The 20,409-nt window shown below is 38.9% G+C and overlaps 1 protein-coding gene across 3 annotated transcripts in view; it reads right to left on the bottom strand.

Moving 5' to 3' along the window:
• The window catches only part of ccbe1 (collagen and calcium binding EGF domains 1), a 39,334-nt gene extending 20,864 nt beyond the window's left edge, over positions 1–18,470 (bottom strand). For 2 of the 3 annotated variants that reach the window (XM_005720353.2, XM_005720355.2), the window contains exons 1-2: positions 17,999–18,238; positions 17,817–17,897 (exon numbers count right to left, since the gene is read on the bottom strand). In XM_005720353.2, the coding sequence (XP_005720410.1) occupies positions 17,817–17,897; positions 17,999–18,102 (185 nt within the window). In that variant the 5' untranslated portion in view covers positions 18,103–18,238. Of the gene's footprint in view, positions 1–17,816; positions 17,898–17,998; positions 18,239–18,264 lie in introns of those variants that run through there. The other variant, XM_005720354.1, reaches the window with a different exon arrangement.
• Positions 18,471–20,409: the final 1,939 nt, after the last annotated feature.

The following is a 20,409-nucleotide window of genomic DNA, read 5'->3' as shown; positions in this document are numbered from 1 at the left end:
TGAGCTTAAGTATCACAAAAGAGCTGTGTTATGTATTATACAAGAAGCGCTATGTTTGGATCTTCACTGCAAATTGCATGATGTCATATAAAAACACTGCATTAAGTAAGCTTGAGTGCGATGTCCTGCGCTTACTGGGAACGGCCTAATCCAGATCTTGAAAGGGAATGGTATTAAAACCTCAAGCATATCCAAGACTCAGAAATAATAATTTCACTTGTTTTATGGGAAGCTAAATCCTAATGCTACAGAAAAGAAGGGAGCAAGCCGCATACAGAGACTGTGAAGGCCGAAACTTGGAGGATAAGTAAGAGCAGGTCTGAACATCAATTCAACTGGGAAAATAAAAACTGTTTAGATTAGACTCACCAGCCAATTCAACCCAGTACTTGCAAGGTTTAACGAATTAAGTGGCCACTGAGTGTATTCGCACATACTGTATATCTGCTCAAATAAAAATGATGCCTCATTTGATCACTAGCATGGTATGTTAACTGTCTGAACTCGTTGTTCACAGCCTGTTACAGTCGCACAGATCTGGTACACAGCTAAGGTCTCTCTGGATTGGATTTGTGCAAATGTATTGCTCAATTTCATGGCACTTATTTCAAACAGCTTAATTTTTGCCCTTTTGTTTTCATATGCTCTCTTGTGACACGCTGGTAACAGAGAGGCTTAGTAAATGAAGGAAAAATGTGAAAATCTGCTTCCAGAGCTCTGTGTAGCAGCAGAATATGTTGCTTTTAATTACATGAAAGTGTTTCGTTGTGGTTAGAGGAAACTTTCAACATTTTGACAAGTGCACTTATTTATCTATGTGCGAATAAATGAAGAGTGAGACATCTTTGAAGTCTGTACGAACATGAAGCTATAGCCAGCAGCCTCTTAGTTTTCACAGACTGGAAACATGTAAAAAAAACTTGTTTGGCATGTTTAATTAGCAAAAATACAAGAGAGAAAAAGCCCCCAGTCACACACAGCCAGGCTGTTCTCCCCTATTTCCAAACAGATTTTAAACCGAGTAAGCTAACGGCCCCCTGGCTCCAACTTCATTTAGTGCATCTGTTAGAGTAGTACTGATCTTCTTATCTCACTGTCTGCTACAAAGCAAACACGCATGTTTCTTAAACATTAGAATAACCTTAAAACAATTCATTGTATTCTTCTCCTCTGTAAGAGTCTCTTTTAGTAACTGCATAACACCCTGAATTAACAAACAATTAACAAGTGCTCTGCCTGTCATGCAGCCATACTAGGAATAAGATACAGCTGTTCATTGACTGCTTTTGTTTGGCTGTAAAGGTTCACTTGAAATAAGAACTTCTCTCTGTGGATCTATCTGCTGTCAACAGTTATAGCGACTACGTACAGTCATCCCGCTGTGCTGGCATCTGCAAAATAATCCAACATCTTTTTTTTTGAACAAGACTCACGCAACAAAACACTAAGCTCAGCTAAGCCACCAGCTGGCTGTAACAGAGTCAGCCCAAGCTCTTTACTCTCTCTGTAGCTTTTCCAAAGCGGTGTCTTTCTCTCAGACAAATTAAACTGAACTGTGATCACATCTTAAAAATGTTTAAATAATTCAAAACACAACACGATGAAATCGAGCTGAGAAACATTTCAATTACATGAGCTAGTAAAAGTGACACCTCAGGAAATTATAGCGAGCGTGGCTATCTGCGGCCTGTTACAGTAAACCTGATTACACCTCCATGTGTTTCTAACTCAAACCATTCTGATGGACAGAGGCCAGGTATTACGAATCCCCTTCAAACACAGATATTTCTGTGGAAGCATGCAACTTTCACTTCAGGGAAATGCTAAAAGAATCTTGCGGGGAATGATAGTCATTTAATTCCTATGTTATTATTCACAGATTTAACAGCTCATTACTTTAACTGTGAGGAAAAATCTGCTGAAAAACAAACTCTGCACTGCAAAAAAGCCATTCTACGTAAATGATGCCATAACAAGATGAAAAACTTATCTAAAAAAAAACTGTTTTAAAGAACTAAGCTCCTGAAAGGTCAACCGATATCAAAATGTGTCTGAATTTTTGCTTTTGAATGCTAATATAGTTGGATAAAAATGGTGATGTATAAAGCAGATTTTCTCTGTCTCTCTCAGTAATACTGCAGAACCTTCGCCTCATACAGAAAAACAACAACAAACTATTAATAGAAATACAAATGCATTCCTCTAAACTCAAAAGGGTAGAATGGATCTTTCAGATGATAAGTACCGAATTGCTGTATGAGTTTGGCTACTAAATAAATGCTGAATTCCAGCACATATTTACATGTATTTACAGTCATGCTTCTAGTGTAGCTCTAATAAACTTTGGTTTACACTGAAAAACACAATTACTCTGTATAGTTCCATGAACTGTCGTACCACTGCCGGGTTACGCTTCCAAATGATGCTAATGTGCTGAAGTCAATTCAATTGGACCGCACTCGAAAGATAGTTTTCAGTGAGTAGGACTGAGTGAACGTAAACAACAGTGTCCGCAAATGATGATGAAAGATGTTTGTGGTGCTAGGAAACTCTAGATGTTTTACTAAAATCGAAACTCAGTAAAAAATTACCAGAAAAAAAGATCAAACGTGAAAACATAACTTGACTCTGAAGCAACATCGTCTTCACTGTAATGCTAACTCTGCACAGTGTGCTGCAGATAGGGCTGATAAACATGTAAACATAGTGCAGAAGCTGCTCTGATAAACAAACTGTGTGTTGACGCCACCATTAAATTACTCCGGCGTCGGTTTTAGAATGACGTTCTTCAAAAATGAATACAATACACATCTAAATCAATGGATCTGTGACTGATTATATGAAGCCAGAGCAATATATCACATGGTTCTACATAACTACTAAACATCATGACATTAGCAATTACTTCAAAAACTGTTATACCTAAATTATTTAATTATTATTTATTTAATTTGTTTTGCTTTTTAACAACTGTAATCCATTTTTTGGGTGTCTTGCGTTTTTTGCCACGTGCTCTTATACAAACACAGGACTACAAGCGTTTGCCCTGGAACAACTTGTACTATTGCCCGTTTTCAAAAACTCCCGAAAAAAGTTAGGGGGAAGTGGGACTATCCAAACTTGTCTTTTCTCCCAGGGTGCTGCCTCGATAGTGCAGCCAGAAAGCACGAAAATAATTACTACTGTACCTGTGCTAGTCTCATATCACTGGAAAACACACTCAGTCATCACGCAAACGTTGTTCTAGGGAGCGATCAACGTTAAAAATCGTGCCTGGTCCAACTTCCTCAGATGTTTCTTCTCATGTGCTCCTCAGCCACAGCGCTGCAGTGTGAAAACAGCTACTGACTATTACGTGTAGGTGTTAAGTAGTTACTGTATTTTTTTCTGCTTTCAGCATATGTTCATGACAAGAAAAGAGTAATCAAATGGAGATGTGAGGAATGTGAGGTTAGCCCGCTCGAGGCTTTCTGGTGTTTGTGTTATTTTTATGTTGCAGTGAAACTGAATTTTCCTTCCAGCGACTGCACATAGAAATTAGCCAACAATGGCTTACTCATGTTCTGATTATTGCTGGGTGCTGCGTGTAAATGTGCAAATAAAATGCACATTTATGGGGAGAAGAAGGTAAGATGAGGACAACGATAAAGGACAGCAAATTTAGGCGGGCTGGTATTATGTAGCTCCAAAACTAGTGTAATAAAGTCTGCAGAAAGGGACTGAGCCACTGACGGCGGCGGCAGTGATGATTATCGTTAAAATAAATGACATCTGACTTACAAATATTGAAATTCAGTAACAAATGAAAAAAATTCTCAACGGAAGGGGAAACATCTGTCGAAAACCACAAAACCTGAGGTCCCTCTTCCAAAATGTGTTATTAACATCGCGCGTTGCAGCTGTTTACAATTTAAAATGACTGGTATGGATGTGTGTTTTTACTGAGGTGGTGTCGAGCTGCTGTCCTTCAGGACTGACAAATTAGTTGCATATTATTTCCACTAATGGCAGAAGAAATTGCAGCTTCAAGTGGTCTAACGACAAATAACAAATGATCAAAAAGGACATCAAGGTGAAACATTCAAACTACTTTAATTATGTGATGAGCTTGTCAAGAAGTTCCTGTTTCACTGTAATAGGTATACAAGCATCGTTTTAATGTATAGTGTGCTACAGTGTAATTTTTATAAACAACATCAGGGTATTTTAAAATAACATACTGAGTAAAACTCGAGCGCGGTCTTGGAAATACAGAGCCAAGAAATGGGGCAGAAAAGCCACAGCATGAGGTGTACTTATCACCACATCCCTTAACCAAAGCAAAACCACAGCGTGACCAAAGCGTGACCACACTTCGGTTCTCTGCGGAATGAGCCAGATGCACGAATGAGCATCAGCCAAGAGAAACAAGAGCAGGCTTTAAAGAAACCAAAATGTCGAGCAAAAAATGGCTGATACGTGTTTTAGAGGAGGAAAAAAGTGCCTGTGATTTGCAAAATTAGGCTGAATGTGAAAACAGACCACACACAAAAGTCTTAAAGATCAGCTGACAGGTCATTACATGTAGAATGGATTATCGTTTAGAAAAAACCCGTGCAAAATGCATTCTTTAACACCTGATTTATTCAAGCAAGAAAAAGGGAGATATTCAAAAAGATAATCAGCCAGTACATAAGAAATACTGATAAGAGCAATCAAATTTAAGTGTCCTCCATATGCTTTGACACGCTCTATAGTGTTTAAGTCTTTAAAAGAAGTGAAAATGCTCCACATGCTGTTGTTGAACTATTCAGCAAAATAAAACAAAAATAAAAAATCTACAGGCTTAAGGACACATTTTAAATTATTTGAACTTTCGGGTGAGGCATGTTTTGTGTTACAGTTTTCTTTCAAATGGAAACAGATGGCAAAATGCATGTAAGGAACCAAATCAAATTACAATCTGTCCAGTAATGCTGTAAATGTTGAAATAAGTCTGATCAGAATTGGGAAAGCATGTTTCTAATTATTCAAAGAAAGAAAATAAGAGAACAAAGGCAATGAACTAATAAAGGGAGCCTCCTAATTCCAAGTGTATTTAAAGATCATGTGTCATGAATGCTGATTTGAACCTTTAGCACATGACATTTTTTATATCAACAGCAACTGAATCAACACATAATCTATAATACTGATATAACAGTTTGGTGTTATGTGCTGAAGACAAAGGAGAGGAGAAAGGATGTTTGTTATTGCTGGTGCTTTACATCTGTCACTAAAGAATGCTCCTTAACACTAACATGTCCTCCCCTGCAATCACTATGATAACTTACACATGACTGTATCTACCTAAGCGCTAAGGAACGGGACCGGGACACTTCCTTTACCGTATAAGGCGCATCACTAAGCTGCTTACCCTAGGGTGAGCTATTAAATACAAATACATATCTATAATACTTGCATGGGACAGAGAAACAAAATAAAGTAGAGGTAATGATAACATTTATGGAAAAAATTGATGCACAAAATACATTTACTGGGTTTTGGAAAATAAGCATTCAGACAATTGTATTTAAGTAAATATGTATTAAAATTCCTTGAACGACGAGGACAAGCCAACAGAACAGATAGGCTGTGTAGGTCACAAGGGGGCCCTACGAATAGGGAAGTAGGTTCAAAGCAAATGCAGTGATAGGATCAGCAACAAGAGGGACAGGATACAACCTACGAATATCAGGTTATCCACGGCAGATTTATTCAATGATCCCCAGCAATGATGATACAGCACACTAGCATTATCTACTTTGAAACACCAGATGATTAAACATGAGTCATCTACAAACAATAAAGTTATGCAGGGTCCAATGGGAGCAGTACGAGTCAAGGCACATAACTATGGTGACATGAGTGAAAAGACCTGTCCTCTAGTTCGTATGCTAAAAACATGCGCCAATAATGTTAAAGTGAGGAAACCTCACAAAGCAAGCAGGACATGCTACAGATTTCTTTCTTTCTTTTTTACCACTTTGTGGTTGAGGTAGACACACGCACCTACATGTCCTTCTAAATCGAGTTTCTTCTCCATAAAAAAAAGTACCCTGGAGGTCCTGGTTAGAGTGGCCCTCCAACTTGCTGAACATACTTCTATACTTTACGTCTCCGCGTTTCCACTAGGGTCCCAGTGACGTAAATTTTGTTATTGGATGGTAAGCATTAGAATTTAACCAACTGTGTATGTACCCAGGCAACGGACTTGAAGAGGACTTCAAAGAAGTATAACAGCAATGTCTGTGTCTGCAACAAAATATAATCCATGGCTAAGAAAGCAGCTAAGAAACCCCCTGAGCGACCGTGGCTCAGGGGGTTGGGAAGCGTATCTGTAACCGGAAGGTCGCCGGTTCGATCCCCAGGCTCTCTGTCCTGGTCGTTGTGTCCTTGGGCAAGACACTTTACCCTACTGGTGTTGGCCAGAGGGGCCGATGGCGCGACATGGCAGCCTTGCTTCTGTCAGTCTGCCCCAGGGCAGCTGTGGCTACAACCGTAGCTTGCCTCCACCAGTGAGTGAATGAATAGTGGCATTGTAAAGCGCTTTGGGTGCCTTGAAAAGCGCTATATAAATCCAATCCATTATTATTATTGAATAACAATCGCAGTGCAAGATTCTTCCTTGGGAAGCTGCTGAATGATGAAAAGGACCACCACAACAGGAACAAGGCCACCAAGTTAGTCAGCAGCGAAAACATGAAACAGGAAAGACCAGGGCTGGCTGATTAGCAGTGACTGAACTTTCACAATAAGGAGATTTTCCACTAATAAAGTGATTGTGGTTGGGACTGGAGGGGTGACACCAATAAAAATGTTAACGCATTTTGGACGATCATTCATATATGTGAGTGTCCTGCCCAGGTACTGTCTATATGTGAAAAACTCTTAATATTCGGCCATCCACTATAAACCTGCCTCAGCTCAGTCAGGCATTGTGTGAACAGAGTGAATGAGAGTGAACAGGGCACAAGTATAAGTTACTGGGTTGACCATGCAAACTATGTGCAGTAAGGCTATTGTAGAGGCCCGGGTTTGAATCTGCCTCAAGGCCATTTACTGCATGTTTCATCCTCTCTGCTCTTACTCTCAGCTTTACTATCTAAATAAAAGATAAAATGGATTTGAATAAACTCCAAAGCAAGATCATATTGAATTTTAGAGACACAGAACTAATTGCTGTTGATATGTTGCATTTTTTATTTTTTTTGAGAAAAGTGTACGATTACCTGAATGTTGCTGTTAGAAACATTCTCTGTTGGGGTTATTAGTGTAGAGGATTTCTTAGCCTGCACATTTTTTAAATCTCGTTTAAACTATATGGATATAGTTTGTCTGACATCATCCTGTATCCCATGTGAAAGTGTGTCTTAAAATCAGTGGCATAGAGTCCCACGCAACACATCTAGCCAGTTTCTCAGACATGGATTGAAAATCATTTTTAGTCTCTAACCAGCCTTAATCCATGTCTGGGAAACTGAACAATATTGGTTTTTTTATGTATTTTTTTGGCTTTGATGTTTAATATCAAACCAAGAATTTTAAAGAACTCTTTTTCCAAAAGAGGATTATTTTAATGAAAATTACTCTTAATAGGGAAAAGCCTTTCTTCAAAACAACAAACATCAAGGTAATTTATCTCTGACAAATGACCAATGAGCTTCTTATGACGTCAGTTTGATGATGTCTACACCAAAACCTACTTTCATGATTTCCCAAATCATTATGTTTTTTTTACCATTATGCTTCAGTACCTCCAAGGGGTGGAAACCATGATTTATAATTGAAGAGAAGAGAGGCGTTCTGGATATTCACTTTGCAGACATTGTCATCTGAAGGACTGAATGATGAACTTGTCCTCATGTAATGTTGTAGTTTCGTGATGACCTTATATAGATGTACAAATGTGCATTAACACCGCTTCTCTATACCTGACGCAGGTCGCATAGCTGGATAAAAATAATGGTGAGCGGGGGCAGTGTGAGGAGGTTATATGATATATTTCTCTACTCAAATCATTATGTTAAAACTGAATAAGATTAGCAGCATTGGCTCTTCTGGCCCACAACAGAAAAAAGATTTGTTTCAGTTCAAAAGAGAACTAAGTAATGAGCATAGTTGAATAAACAATGATGGATTTACAATTAGGTCTATACGCACAGAAAAGTCCATGCAGGTGCACCTAATCCCTCCTTTTCAAGAGTAATGTATTTACCAAAGTGGGACATGCACACAAGGAGATAATTCATCATAGCTGTAGATGAGCAAAAAGACCAGGCAACAGAGCCATGCACACAACAACCTACCGGGTACACTTTTAACTTTGTACAACATCTGGCAAAATTGAAATGATTTATTCTGAAAAGAAGAAGAACTGGCACTATTGTAAACTTTGAAAGCTGTAATGTTATAAAATCATAAAAGAATGTGTTTGTAACAGGGAACATCACGTTTTGACGATTCCTGTTGTTGAGTCTAAATAACAGACAACCAGCTTATAAGAGTGGCTATGAAGGAATATGTACAGATTGGATATTCTGGATCATTTCTAGGACTTCCATGCAACCTACAAGAAAAGAAATCATGGGCCATGAATATGCTGTCAGACTTGGTGAGAAGGTAATTTGCTGGAAAAGAGAGACTTTTCTTCAAAAAGGTACCGGTATAAATTAGAACTTATTTTATACATCAACAACACAATTTATTTCGCCAGCCAAGACCTAATTTTCTGTTCCGTATCAGGAATCAAAAGTGCGTTGGCTTTACCACAACTTGTAGTGTTATGACTGTGCTATTTTTTTTGTTATCATTGGCAAGCTCCATTTCAAGCTTGTTAATCTAATAAAAGTTGCAACTGTGTTTTTAAAGTGCATTAAGTAAATCTGAAAATACATCAGTTTAATTAAGATTTTTTAATTTTTACAATTACGTTTTTTTCCCCCGAAGTGACCATACCTAAAAACCAAAAATATTTTTTACTCTTTTTTTATATCCATGCCCTCTACAACCACCAAGAAACAAATTCAAACCGCAACCACAAACAAGCCCCGACTTAAACCAAGTGGTTATTGTGTAACAATTTCAAATAAAGGTCTTCTGCCTTTGCAGATCTACTCAAACCAAAACAAAGTCTTAACCATCACTAAGTAAATCATGTTTATGCTGGAATTAAAAATTTTCAGTTTCAGTTTTTGAAGTTATTGTATAGCTAGCAAAGGTACCAGTTCAGCTGCTTATACTTAATTCTGGAGTACAGTTTGTTGGTTTTTGGAGCTTTGATTGAAATAAATTAGGAAATAAATGATAATTTATTTCTACTGCCTCACTGAATCAGACAACAAATTATTGGCTCACAAAGATCCAGCATTCAAACAGTCGACCCCAGAAACAAAAAAAGAAATAAAAAGTTATAGTTACTAATCATTCATTTTATTTCACTTAATATAAAGCAAGGTTTAAATGAGATAGACTAGGAGCTTAACTGGGCAGCTGACTTCCTCCTCCTCTTAACATCTTTTTAATGTTCAACAGTGTGGGAGCTGTCACTGGAGAGCAAAAAAAAGCAAACAAGAATTCACAACATAGTGTGCATTAAAGCAGTCTGCTACACTTAACAGGCTTCATACCCACTTTCTGGCTCCTGATACAAAGCAGATGTTGATATCTTTTTCTCTGACAGGACATTATGCATCATTTCAGGCATTTGGTTTATTATTATGGAATATATCTAACCACACTCTCATGACTATGTCAGTCATAGAGATCATATATTCAGTACTTTTTAAAGGCAAGGGTTTATGACATTTTAATACCAGAGCTTGTGGTCAAATACCCATTTTACACTGTAAAATGGGTATTTGAGTTGTAGTTGAGGTAATACAATGTTTTAAATGATTCTCTCTCAGCTTTCCACTTTATTGATGGTGGTATATTTTTAGAGTTTTCATCAACTTGAAATTACAACTTGTTCCCCTAACTTTCTGATATTATTTAATTGAAAACATGCAAGTAAAGTTTCACTGATTGTGCACTGTGTGAAACTGAAATCTGTTGGGTTGATCTGGCTTGTTAACTTAAATAAATCACGTGTTACCCACTGACTTAATATAAGTTTTTCTTCTAACAACTTCATCTTTTCTCTTACCTTAGTATCAAAATATGACAATATGGAGCTGGTTAAGGTAAATAATTTCAAGCATCTGAAATTATTGAAATCATTTTGAGCCATCTTATCTATAGTTTTGCATCTTCACTGCCAGGGCTGATGAGAAACAGCTTGGACGTGTTTCATGCTCTTTCCTCATACGACTCAATTTATTGTAATGCGTTTTTGTTTTTGTTCAAAGACAAATAGCTTATTATGTTGTCATACCTAAAAATATTTGGCTTAAATATATAATATTTACGCCAAACCTAAAACTGTTTTGTGTTTCTGCTTTAATAATTTATAACGTGCCTCTTTTGGAACAAATGGAGAAAGAAAATAGAATAACAACAAAACAAGATGTGGTTGTGTGCTACAGTTCTCCAGTTTCTGGAATTTATCTTCCAAAATCTTTTTACTTGGACTTCTCTTTAGTTTCTGGTATCCATAAATGAGTAGGAAGACTTGATTCATGTCTAGTCCCACATAGTATACGATGGATGGGTTTGTAGGTAATAGAGAGACAACCCAAAACTAGGTGTAATGATTCTCAGCTAGCCTACTTTTTTTCTGTCTTATTCATCAGTTTTCCATCGCTGGATGTTCATTCCTTAGTCTCAGAATAATCACTGTGCAATTAATGCCTCATTATATTGTATCAATGTGTTGTTACAGATAGAAGACCGGTATGCAAAGACATTCAACTGTTGGAAAATTGAAGTAAAGACATATATCCAAAGGGCTCTACCCAATCAAATAGTTTACAATAGTGAATGTTTGCCTGCGGCTCAGTTGACTTTCATTTAGTAATATCCTAACACGGGGGCTTTTCTGAGTCACATTTTTTTTCCATCATGGAAATTTCCTGAATGACACTACACATATGTTGTCTATAAATCTAGGTTCATTCTGTTTTTCAGTCCAAAACATTTACAACATCATAAGAACCATAGTAGCCCAGAAGAACAAAACATCATTTTACTAGGGTCTGCTAAACTGTGCTGCAATATATCCTTCATGGATCATTGGAGGGACAACAGTATGGAAACAATGCCCTGCAAAATGTATTTCTTGTGTTGAAAGCTATTTGAATTGGGAGATGGAACAGAAGTCCAAGTGAGAGGATTATTCCAAGGTGCAGAATAGATTTAAATATGATGTGAAAAACAGATTTAAAACCAAAGGAAACAAGGGAGACTTAAGGTCTTTTGGCCAAGCTGAATAATCAGGCTGAAGTGATCACTTCACTGGAGCTGAGCAGCACCCCCAGCTGTGCCCGAATATGACTTGGAATTACAGCATAAATCAGGAACTGATTTATGGTGTAGTGAGTAGACAATGCTTCTCATTCCTGTTGGCACATTTGTGCATTTCGTGATTCACTAAAATACAAGGAGTAATTGATACTTACAGGAAATGTAACCAAAAGAATCCAGAGAAGTTAACTGGAAATAAATGACTGGACATTTATAGGACACAAACAGCGCTGTTTGGATCAGCCAAGTGCATATGTCATGACTATGATGTCCCACTTGGGGGGGGGTTAGACTCAGTTTTATTGCTGTGTAAAGCAGAGTTTCCCCGGACTTCCAAAGTTAACGACTACAAAAAGGAAGAAAAGGTAGAGGGAACACAAACTGCTAAGTACCACCAGAATTGTTTGGAAAAATAACAAAGCAACAATTACACATGCCCCACATCAATTATATGTAACTGTTACAGCTGTATAGTGGAAATAAAATCGCACTGCCTGTGTTCTGCTTCTTCTCCAGAGAAGCATTTCCTTTGCAGGCTAGGCAGGGTTGACATCATATAGACAATAAATCAAGCCAATGTTATAACTGTTTCTTGTACCTTGTTGTCACCCTAAGAAAAGTTATAAACAAAGATTATTAATGTGTCTCAATCCTATGATGTTTTACATACTGGACCTGGCTCTCTTCTTGGATTGTCAGAGAACTCATACTTCAGTATGGAAAAACATCTACAACCTAAATAAACGTATGAATACACGGTACAAAAACAATCAAACAACCTGCCTTTGTAGTTTGTGAATTGGCCTAAAATAGTGCAAGCTCAAAAGTTATACTCACTAAGAGCTTCTGTAAAGTATACATCTACTGGGCACTTATTAAGTACGTGTTGCCGATACTTGCCTTCAGAACTGCTTTAATTCTTCATCGTCCATATTCAATAAGTTTTGAAAACATCCCTCAGAAATATTGATCCAGCCTCATAGTTGCTGCACATCCATGATGCAACTCTCCCATTTTGCAACATTCCAAAGCTGCTCTGTTAAACTGAGATCTGGTGACTGTGTAGGGCATTTGGGTACAGTAAACTCAGTGCCATGTTCAAGAAACCAGTTTGAGATGATCTGCACTTTGTGACATAGTGTGTTATCCTGTTGGCAAGCAGCCATCAGAAGATTGTTATGCTGTGGTCATAAAACGATGGACATGGTCATCAGGAAATTATCAAGTATGTTGTGGTCTTTAAATGATGCTCAAGAAAATATCCCCGGCACTATAACAACACAACTAGGTTCCTGAACAGGTGACACAAGGTAGGATTGATCCATCCATTCATGTTGTTTATACCAAATTCTGGTCTTACCATCTGAATGTTGCTAAAGAAATTGTTGTTGAATTCTGGAGAGGCTGTGTGAACTGTGACCTCAGTTTTCTGAGAGAAGACATACACTGATGGGAGTGTGGTCTTCTGCTGCTGCTTCAGAGATGCTTTTCTGCATATCTGTGTTGTGACATGATTATTGGAGGTATTGTTGCCTTCCTGTTAGCTCGAAGCAGTCTGGCTATTCTCCTTTGACCTCTGGCATCATTAAGGTATTTTGCACAGATCTGCTGCACCTTGGATAATTTCAGACCATTCTCTGTAAACTCTAGAGAAAACAGTACGTTGTCTTAACTGTGACTACAGGTCTAAATGCACTGAGTTGCTTCCATGTGATTGGCTGATTAGATATATGCATTAACAAGCAGTTGAGCAGATGCACACAATAACGTGACCATCGAGTGTATTTTTCCAATGACTATGTCTCACAAGACATTATTTTCAACTGCTCAGCAAGAACTGGAAGGCCTTTAAATTTGTAACACTGATTCAAGTAAAGCATGTTACTTGATAATAATCCATGCAGTGTTCCAATAAATCAGAAATCAAGCTCAGCTCAAGCTAAGCCACAAAAAGAAAAATGACCTAATTTAGGAGAATTGATGTTTGAGCGTCAACAACTGTGGTTTCATAAAAAATACAGTATAACAGTGAACAGCATTGCTAAAAGAAACAAAAAACTTTGTCAACATAAACCCTGCTACTGGCAACAATTATGACATAAATTCTGGGTGTTACAATGTAACAACACAACAGGCGGAAGATGCTGCCAAACAAACACAAAGCTCAATGTATCATGTTAATCAAACCCTTGTCTGTTATTTTGTAAGGCTTTTATCTTGCAATCCTATGTATTTTTTATTCAAATGCAACTCTACACAGCTTTTCCTGCCTTAGCTTTAGTATGAGCCAAGCATATCAAACGCTATGACTAGAAATGCAGAATCCTAATTCAGTACAACCCATAATATTGAAATCTTAATGTGAAACAACTCAAAGAGAAAGTGAGAGAAAATCAGACCAGAAGCGAAACTGAGAGATATATGTGCAGAGACAAATGAGCCCTGGTACCAATTCTCCTCTGGTCCTGTTTTCTCAGTATGATCAGTGGTGCATCAGTGTTGTGCATACAGTGCCACTGCATGAGGAAAAATAGGTCTATTTTTCTTTCTGGTAAAAAATTCACTGTAAAATGCAAATTAAAGCAATACAATAGCTTCAAAAAATATATTGTGATGACTGCCCTGAAAAAAATCTTCATTGAAAGCATATCACGTTGACTAAAAGCTAGTCATACACACTACTTCTTTGTAACTTCTGCAACACCTCTGCTCACAGCCTTGTGGACTGTAAATTTCTGTGGTACTGATGCCCATCTAGCAACACCTTTTACATAAACAGCTCTTTCAACAGTGTTTAGCAAACCAACAAAATGTTCCGAGATGTGCAGACACACTGATACTCTACAGAGTACGTAATGAATGCCATAAGCCTTTATTTTCCTTTGGCAGCTGAATCCTGCCAACTTAAATGGTGCTTGGTTCCCTTTGAAGAACGTCTCATTCATGCCAAGGCATAATAGCACTCTGCGACTGTATTTTGAGAAAAATGCAGCATGCAGGTTCATGCTATCAAATGCCAATCACTCTAGTCTTTTTTTCCTAATAATAATAACTCTCTAGCATTATATTCTAGCATTTTTTAAAAGACGCAGTGACAAAGTGCTCCACAGTTTGAATAAAACCACACATTAAAGAAAAGAATACATATTCCAGCTACAGTCTCACATTCATTTAACATAAATACTTCCATCCATATTCCTTAGATGTATACCATGTTTAAAGTAGTGGGAGAAAGTGTAAGGATAGGCTAACCTATACAAATTAGTTTTCAGCAGTCATTTCAAACACACGACTGATTTAGCCGACCTGATAGGCTGAGGAAGGCTGTTCCAAAGTTCAGGAGCTACAACCTGAAAAGCATGATCACCTCTGGTTTTAAAATAAGAGTGTGGAACAGTTAAGAGACTGATCAGGCGATTGGAGAGGCCAATTACTGGAATAAGGTCTCAGTAGCGCTCATATACACACAGGGGCCAAGCCATGTAGGGCTTTATATGTTATTAATACTTTTTAAAAAAAATTTAATTCTGAATTTCACTGAAAACCAGTGAAGGGCAGCAAGAAAAGCGGCGATGTGTGAGTGCCAGCTTGTTTTCATAAGCACCCGAGCTTGCTGCATTCACAACCAGCTAAAGATGGGCTTAGAAGGAATGGCCGATCTCCTTAGAGAAGCTGTCAGGGCCAAACCTGACAACCTCAGCTGACAGTGATTCACAGAGGTAGGAGCATCTGTTGAGGCTGTTGGGTTTAACAGAAATGTACAGCTGTGCATCATCAGCATAGAAATAGCTAGATATGTTTCTGAAGCTGTTAAGCGGATGATCTAGGGGTAACACATATAACCCTAATATTATGAGCAGTGATGACAGCAGCTACAGTTTCAGTTATTAATATGAACTCTGAAGTGTCTGTGTAAGTATGATAAAAACCGTTTGAGAGTAGTGCCAGAGATGCCAACCCAGCTTTGTAATGTTATTGGGAGTGGGACGATCAGTGGTGTAAAAACTGACACCACCTTTATCCAAGTGCATCAGAATATCATTAGCAACTTCCAGTAAAGCTGTTTCAGTAGTGTGGTTTTGATTGGAATTTGTCAACGATACCATTTCCTTTAACCAGCTGAAGGTGCTGATGAGCGACAGTATTCTCAAGCCTTCTAGAAACGATTAGCAGTTAATAAATGGGCCTGTAAAATGTTATCTAAAACACTGAGATCTAGGGAGGTTTCTTTAAGGAGAGGGAAGATGCTGAGTGTTTTAAACTAATCTGGTGTGCAGCGAGATGAAAGGGTCTGATTTATAATAAAGAGAAGGCAGCGGTAAATGACAGGCAGAACCATCCATCCATTTCCTTCCGCTTATCGAATTCAAGGTCAGAAGGGGCTGGAGCATATCCCAGCTGACAAGAGGCAGGGTACGCTCTGGACAGGTCATCAATCTGTCACAGGGCTAACACGCAAAGACAGACAACCCGTCACGCCTCGAGTCAATTTAGATTGAACAATTAACCCAACCCTATGCATGTCTTTGAGAGGAACCTTGAGTACCCAGAGGAACCCACACAGACCTGTGTCAAACATGCAGACTCCACAAAGAAAGACCCAAGGCTAAATTCAAACCCAGGACCTTCTTGCTTGCTAACGACCACACCACCATGCTACTGCAGACTGGACTTCTTGAATAAATATGTAAATGATAACGTCAGCTGGGCAGGACGAATTGTACATGTGTGAGAATATATCAGTGAGCTGTTGTGGAAATCAGATTAAACTTGGGCAACGGGACAGGTTGAAAGAATCCAGACTTGAGCTAAAACCCGATGCCCCTAATCTTGCCAGCTAAGAAAACTTATAAATTCTTCACAGTCATCAGAAGACATGACAGGGAAAGCAGACTGAGCAGGATTAAGGAGTCTGTTAATGATGTTAAACAAGAACCTTGGACAGTGCAACTCATCTTATTCAGCAAATGAGATGCGAGTGGTTAGTAATTCCTTCGTGTGGATGTACTGAACATGAGATTGTGTTTATACATCCCCATTCAGCTATTCTATCCTCTTTCCTATGATGACTACAATGAACTTTGCTATCTGACCATTTTTGGCTGACAGACAGTTATCAGCTCACACTGTGCATGCGACCTGAAATGCACCCAGGACGCATTATCTTGGCTCTTAGCTAAAACAACTTTTCTTCTTTAAGTAAACATTGTGGGAAACAACTGTGGCTGCAGCCAATAACCGTAAACCAACATCGTTATGTTAAGAGTGTGTTTGAGATTTGGAGATCAAACAGGATGTTACTGTGTGCTTGAACCGCGGCCAGCAGTTTGTCAAGTGATGCAAAAATGGACCTCTCTAAAGTCTGTGAAATGTGGAGGAGACATCCAAAAGGCTGCCACAGCGATAGAGGCTTCTATAACTCAAGCTCACTGACAAAATGTTTGAAATTACTTCCCTAAATAGGTCGTATGATTTTGCTTCCAAAGCTGCAGCACACCCACATTGTGAGCTCGAATCAAAACATAGAGCATTACCAAGCAAAGTGGTGTTTGAGTATTTAGTATCTGTCCAAGCCAAAATTAAATAAATTCTCAAGCATATATCTTAAAGGAACACCCTAAGGAGGTTTGTGTGGGTGGCGGTGCAGTAGCACGTCTGTAGTTGCCGCTAATTAAATGATTCAGCTTTGTGGAAAACTTACTCACACCCATGATGAACACTAACGGCATTTATTACACTCGGCTGCTTATATGAAATCTGCCCTGTCTCTTACACATTTTTAATATGACCATCTCTTTAAAGTATGTAGTGACGAGTATTTTTTTTATTATGCCTGTGAGGCACCCCTCGTAGTGAAGACAGATTAACTTAATCCAAAGCCTCTGACAGAAGTTTTGCTGCGGGGCATAGCTGTGTCCACTATGCCTGTGAACTGTCATAATTAGAGGCAGTCTCTGAGCACAGACAAGGCCAGTCTAAAGGCTTGTGTATGCCTATGATCCCTTTAATTCACAAAGGATGATAAGGTGGAGAATCCACATCTGTCACAGGAAAACTCTTCAGAGCATAAATACATGCCTACAAGCGCAGATATGATAACTTTTATAAACAGTAGATAAAATGAAGAAGACGTTGAATTATTATTAGCCCCAGGCAGTGACAGCTTACGCAGTCTTCATTTACACATACCATTCAGTGCTTCATAAAAAGAGAACTGCACCCACTGTCTACCAAATCAAAACCTTTTTATATGTCACATTAACAAATCCGAATCTGACATCATGCTGAGCTACGTGCATTGGCACAGATTATAATTATAACCCTTTCACTCAAACATTCCCACAATCACAACTGCATAGAAGTATAAATCACTCCGCTGACAGTCTCTGCTGTACCTGTAACACGTCGTAACCTCTCCCGTTGACTTCACGCAGGGGTACTTTGTGGTAGAAATATTATTTTCCGAGCATTTCTCACTGCGGATGAAACATTTCGAAAGCAAAGTCATAATTTCATTGCACATAAACTGCAAGGACCTTTCAAGTTATTTTGGGTTCACATACACACGCAATTTTACCCGTCAGTGGCATCTTCTTCTTGGTAGGACCAAAGCAAACCTCCTGAGAAGCACATGCAGGTGACGGTGAGCAGAAGAAGACTCCCGTTGTGTTTTAGCAGCATCTCCTCGGTGGGTCACCTGGCGTCTGTTGACAGTCCGCACTTTTAGGGGTAATCTCCTCACTGCCGCAACTTCACACACACACACGCCACACACACACATGCACACACACACACACCAACACACAAACACACAGTGGAGCGCAGAGAAACCCTCCCACTCACCCAGCGCTTGTCGGTGTGTAACCGCTGCTCATTCTTGATGTGCCACTGCAGGACCTGAACTCACTTTAACTTCCGCTGCTTCTATAATTAAAGAAGTTACGTTTTAAGACTAATTTAAAGTCTTTTAATTCTCCAAAATGTGTTTTAATTAAAGTAGAAGTAGTTTGTGAACCGAGGTAAACCTCTGGTAAATAGTGTCTCCTCGGTTAAATGTTGAACATTGACTGGCAAAACCCTAAACTCATTCAACACTTTAGAGCGCGCAGGCAAATGCACGTGCGCAAACACGCGCTCCGGAGCTACTGAGCGTTTTGAGCTTTGCTGCCTCCACGCGGCTGTAAATAAAATAACACCCAATTAGTGTTCATCAGTTCAGTCACTTTAGGTAGGTGCACCTAATGTAGTATGTCTCTGTTCTCCTAATGTTATAAAGTTTTAACCGTAAACCTTCGTGATATTGTTTTTCTTTTAACTTTTAACTTTTATTTCACCCCATTTTGCCTTCAGACTTGTCTTAATTACTTGAGAATCTAGAAATTGTAATCCATGTTGAAATGATAGCATCATACAGTTGCAGCAGATGTTTTTAGTGAATAATCAATTACATTTTATTTATATAGCACCAAATCACAACAACAATCACCTCAAGGTGCTTCATTATTGTAAGGTAGAGACCTTAAAATAATACAGAGAAAACCTCGACTGTTGAACGACCCTTTTTGAGGAAAGAATTGGCAACATTGTGAAGGAAAAACTCCCTTTTAGCAGGAAGAAACCCAGGGCAGCCCCATTAGGCCTGTCCTGAGCAACCTCCTAGTGTGCCTAAAAGGTGGTCCAACTGTCCTGTCTATCAGAAGATGAGCTTCAATATCTGAAGAAAAGTGTGTGTCCGTGATGCAAATTTCCCATTCCACCACATCTCAAAAACAGATGAGTTGGACCGAGACTATTGGCTGTCATGTTCAAGAAACCAGTTTGAGATGATTTGAGCGTTGTGACATGCCGTGTTATCCTGTTGGAAATGGCATTTTGTGAAAAATGCTGCAAAACAAACAAAGCTACACTAACTATGTGTTTTTGAAATGTTGCATTAAAATCCTGGGTAGCTTTGTCCTGGATAAACAGGTTAGCTTACAGTACTGTGGTGAATTCACAGTAAAGCACTGTGTTGGACTGATAATACAGTGGCTGTGTTTAGGTTATAGGAAGTGTTGCAGAGATGAATCTCCGTTTAAGCTGATGATGATTAGATTAATTAACTGAATTCCAACTTTATACCAACTGCATACTGTCAGGTATAAGACAGGATAAACAGTATACTGTCAGTGTAGAGGATGGACTTCAGCCAAGATAGCTGTGAAACTATATACATCTTGCCAAATTCAGTTGTGTAAATCCAGAAAGGGCCGCAGGTCAGCTGATCATAGCCTGTACACTAAGAAAATCTATTGATGCTCATGTTAGAAATTATTGTGAGCTGTGATTCTTTTCCCTACGCTGAGCCGCTACACAGAATCCCACTGTAACCCCTGACTGTACTCGTTTTATTGCTTAGGTGTGAAGGTAAAGTGACCATCTACAATGTAGGCAACAATGTAGATGGTGACTTATAACTGAAATCAGACAGCTATTTAAAAAAAATCCCCTTTCATCGCATGTATCATGCATAGGAATTTCAAGATTTGTATTTATTTATTTATTTTGAGGATCACGGTGGGCCCCCTGGACCACAAATGCAAGCCCAGACTTTTTGTCCCAAACGTAAACACTATAAATATGAATTTCAGAAATGTTTTTATGTTGTTTATGCCGAATCCTGACCCCACCATCTGAATGTCACAGCAAAAATGAAAACTCACCAGGCCACGTAATATTTTTTCTGTCTTGAACTTCCCATTTTGGTGAGCCTGAGTGAACTGTAGTGAACTGTAGCCTCAGTTTCCTGTCCTTTAATGACAGAAGTGGGAACCAGTGTGGTCTTCTGCTGCCAGCTCTGTTCTAGGATGCCCTCTGGACCCAGTGGAGGTGGTGAGTGACAGGAGAACGGCGGCTAAGCTGTCATCCCTGTTGGACAACGTCTCCCACCCCATGCAGCAGACTGTGACAGCACTGAGCAGCTCCTTCAGTGGGAGACTGCGGCACCCA

The sequence above is a fragment of the Pundamilia nyererei genome, unplaced genomic scaffold (assembly GCF_000239375.1).
Source record: "Pundamilia nyererei isolate P.nyererei 1_Seehausen unplaced genomic scaffold, PunNye1.0 scaffold00002, whole genome shotgun sequence".
Taxonomy (NCBI): Eukaryota; Metazoa; Chordata; class Actinopteri; order Cichliformes; family Cichlidae; genus Pundamilia; species Pundamilia nyererei.
The sequence above is the reverse complement of the archived record's forward strand: the minus strand, read 5'-3'. Positions and strand labels throughout refer to the sequence as shown.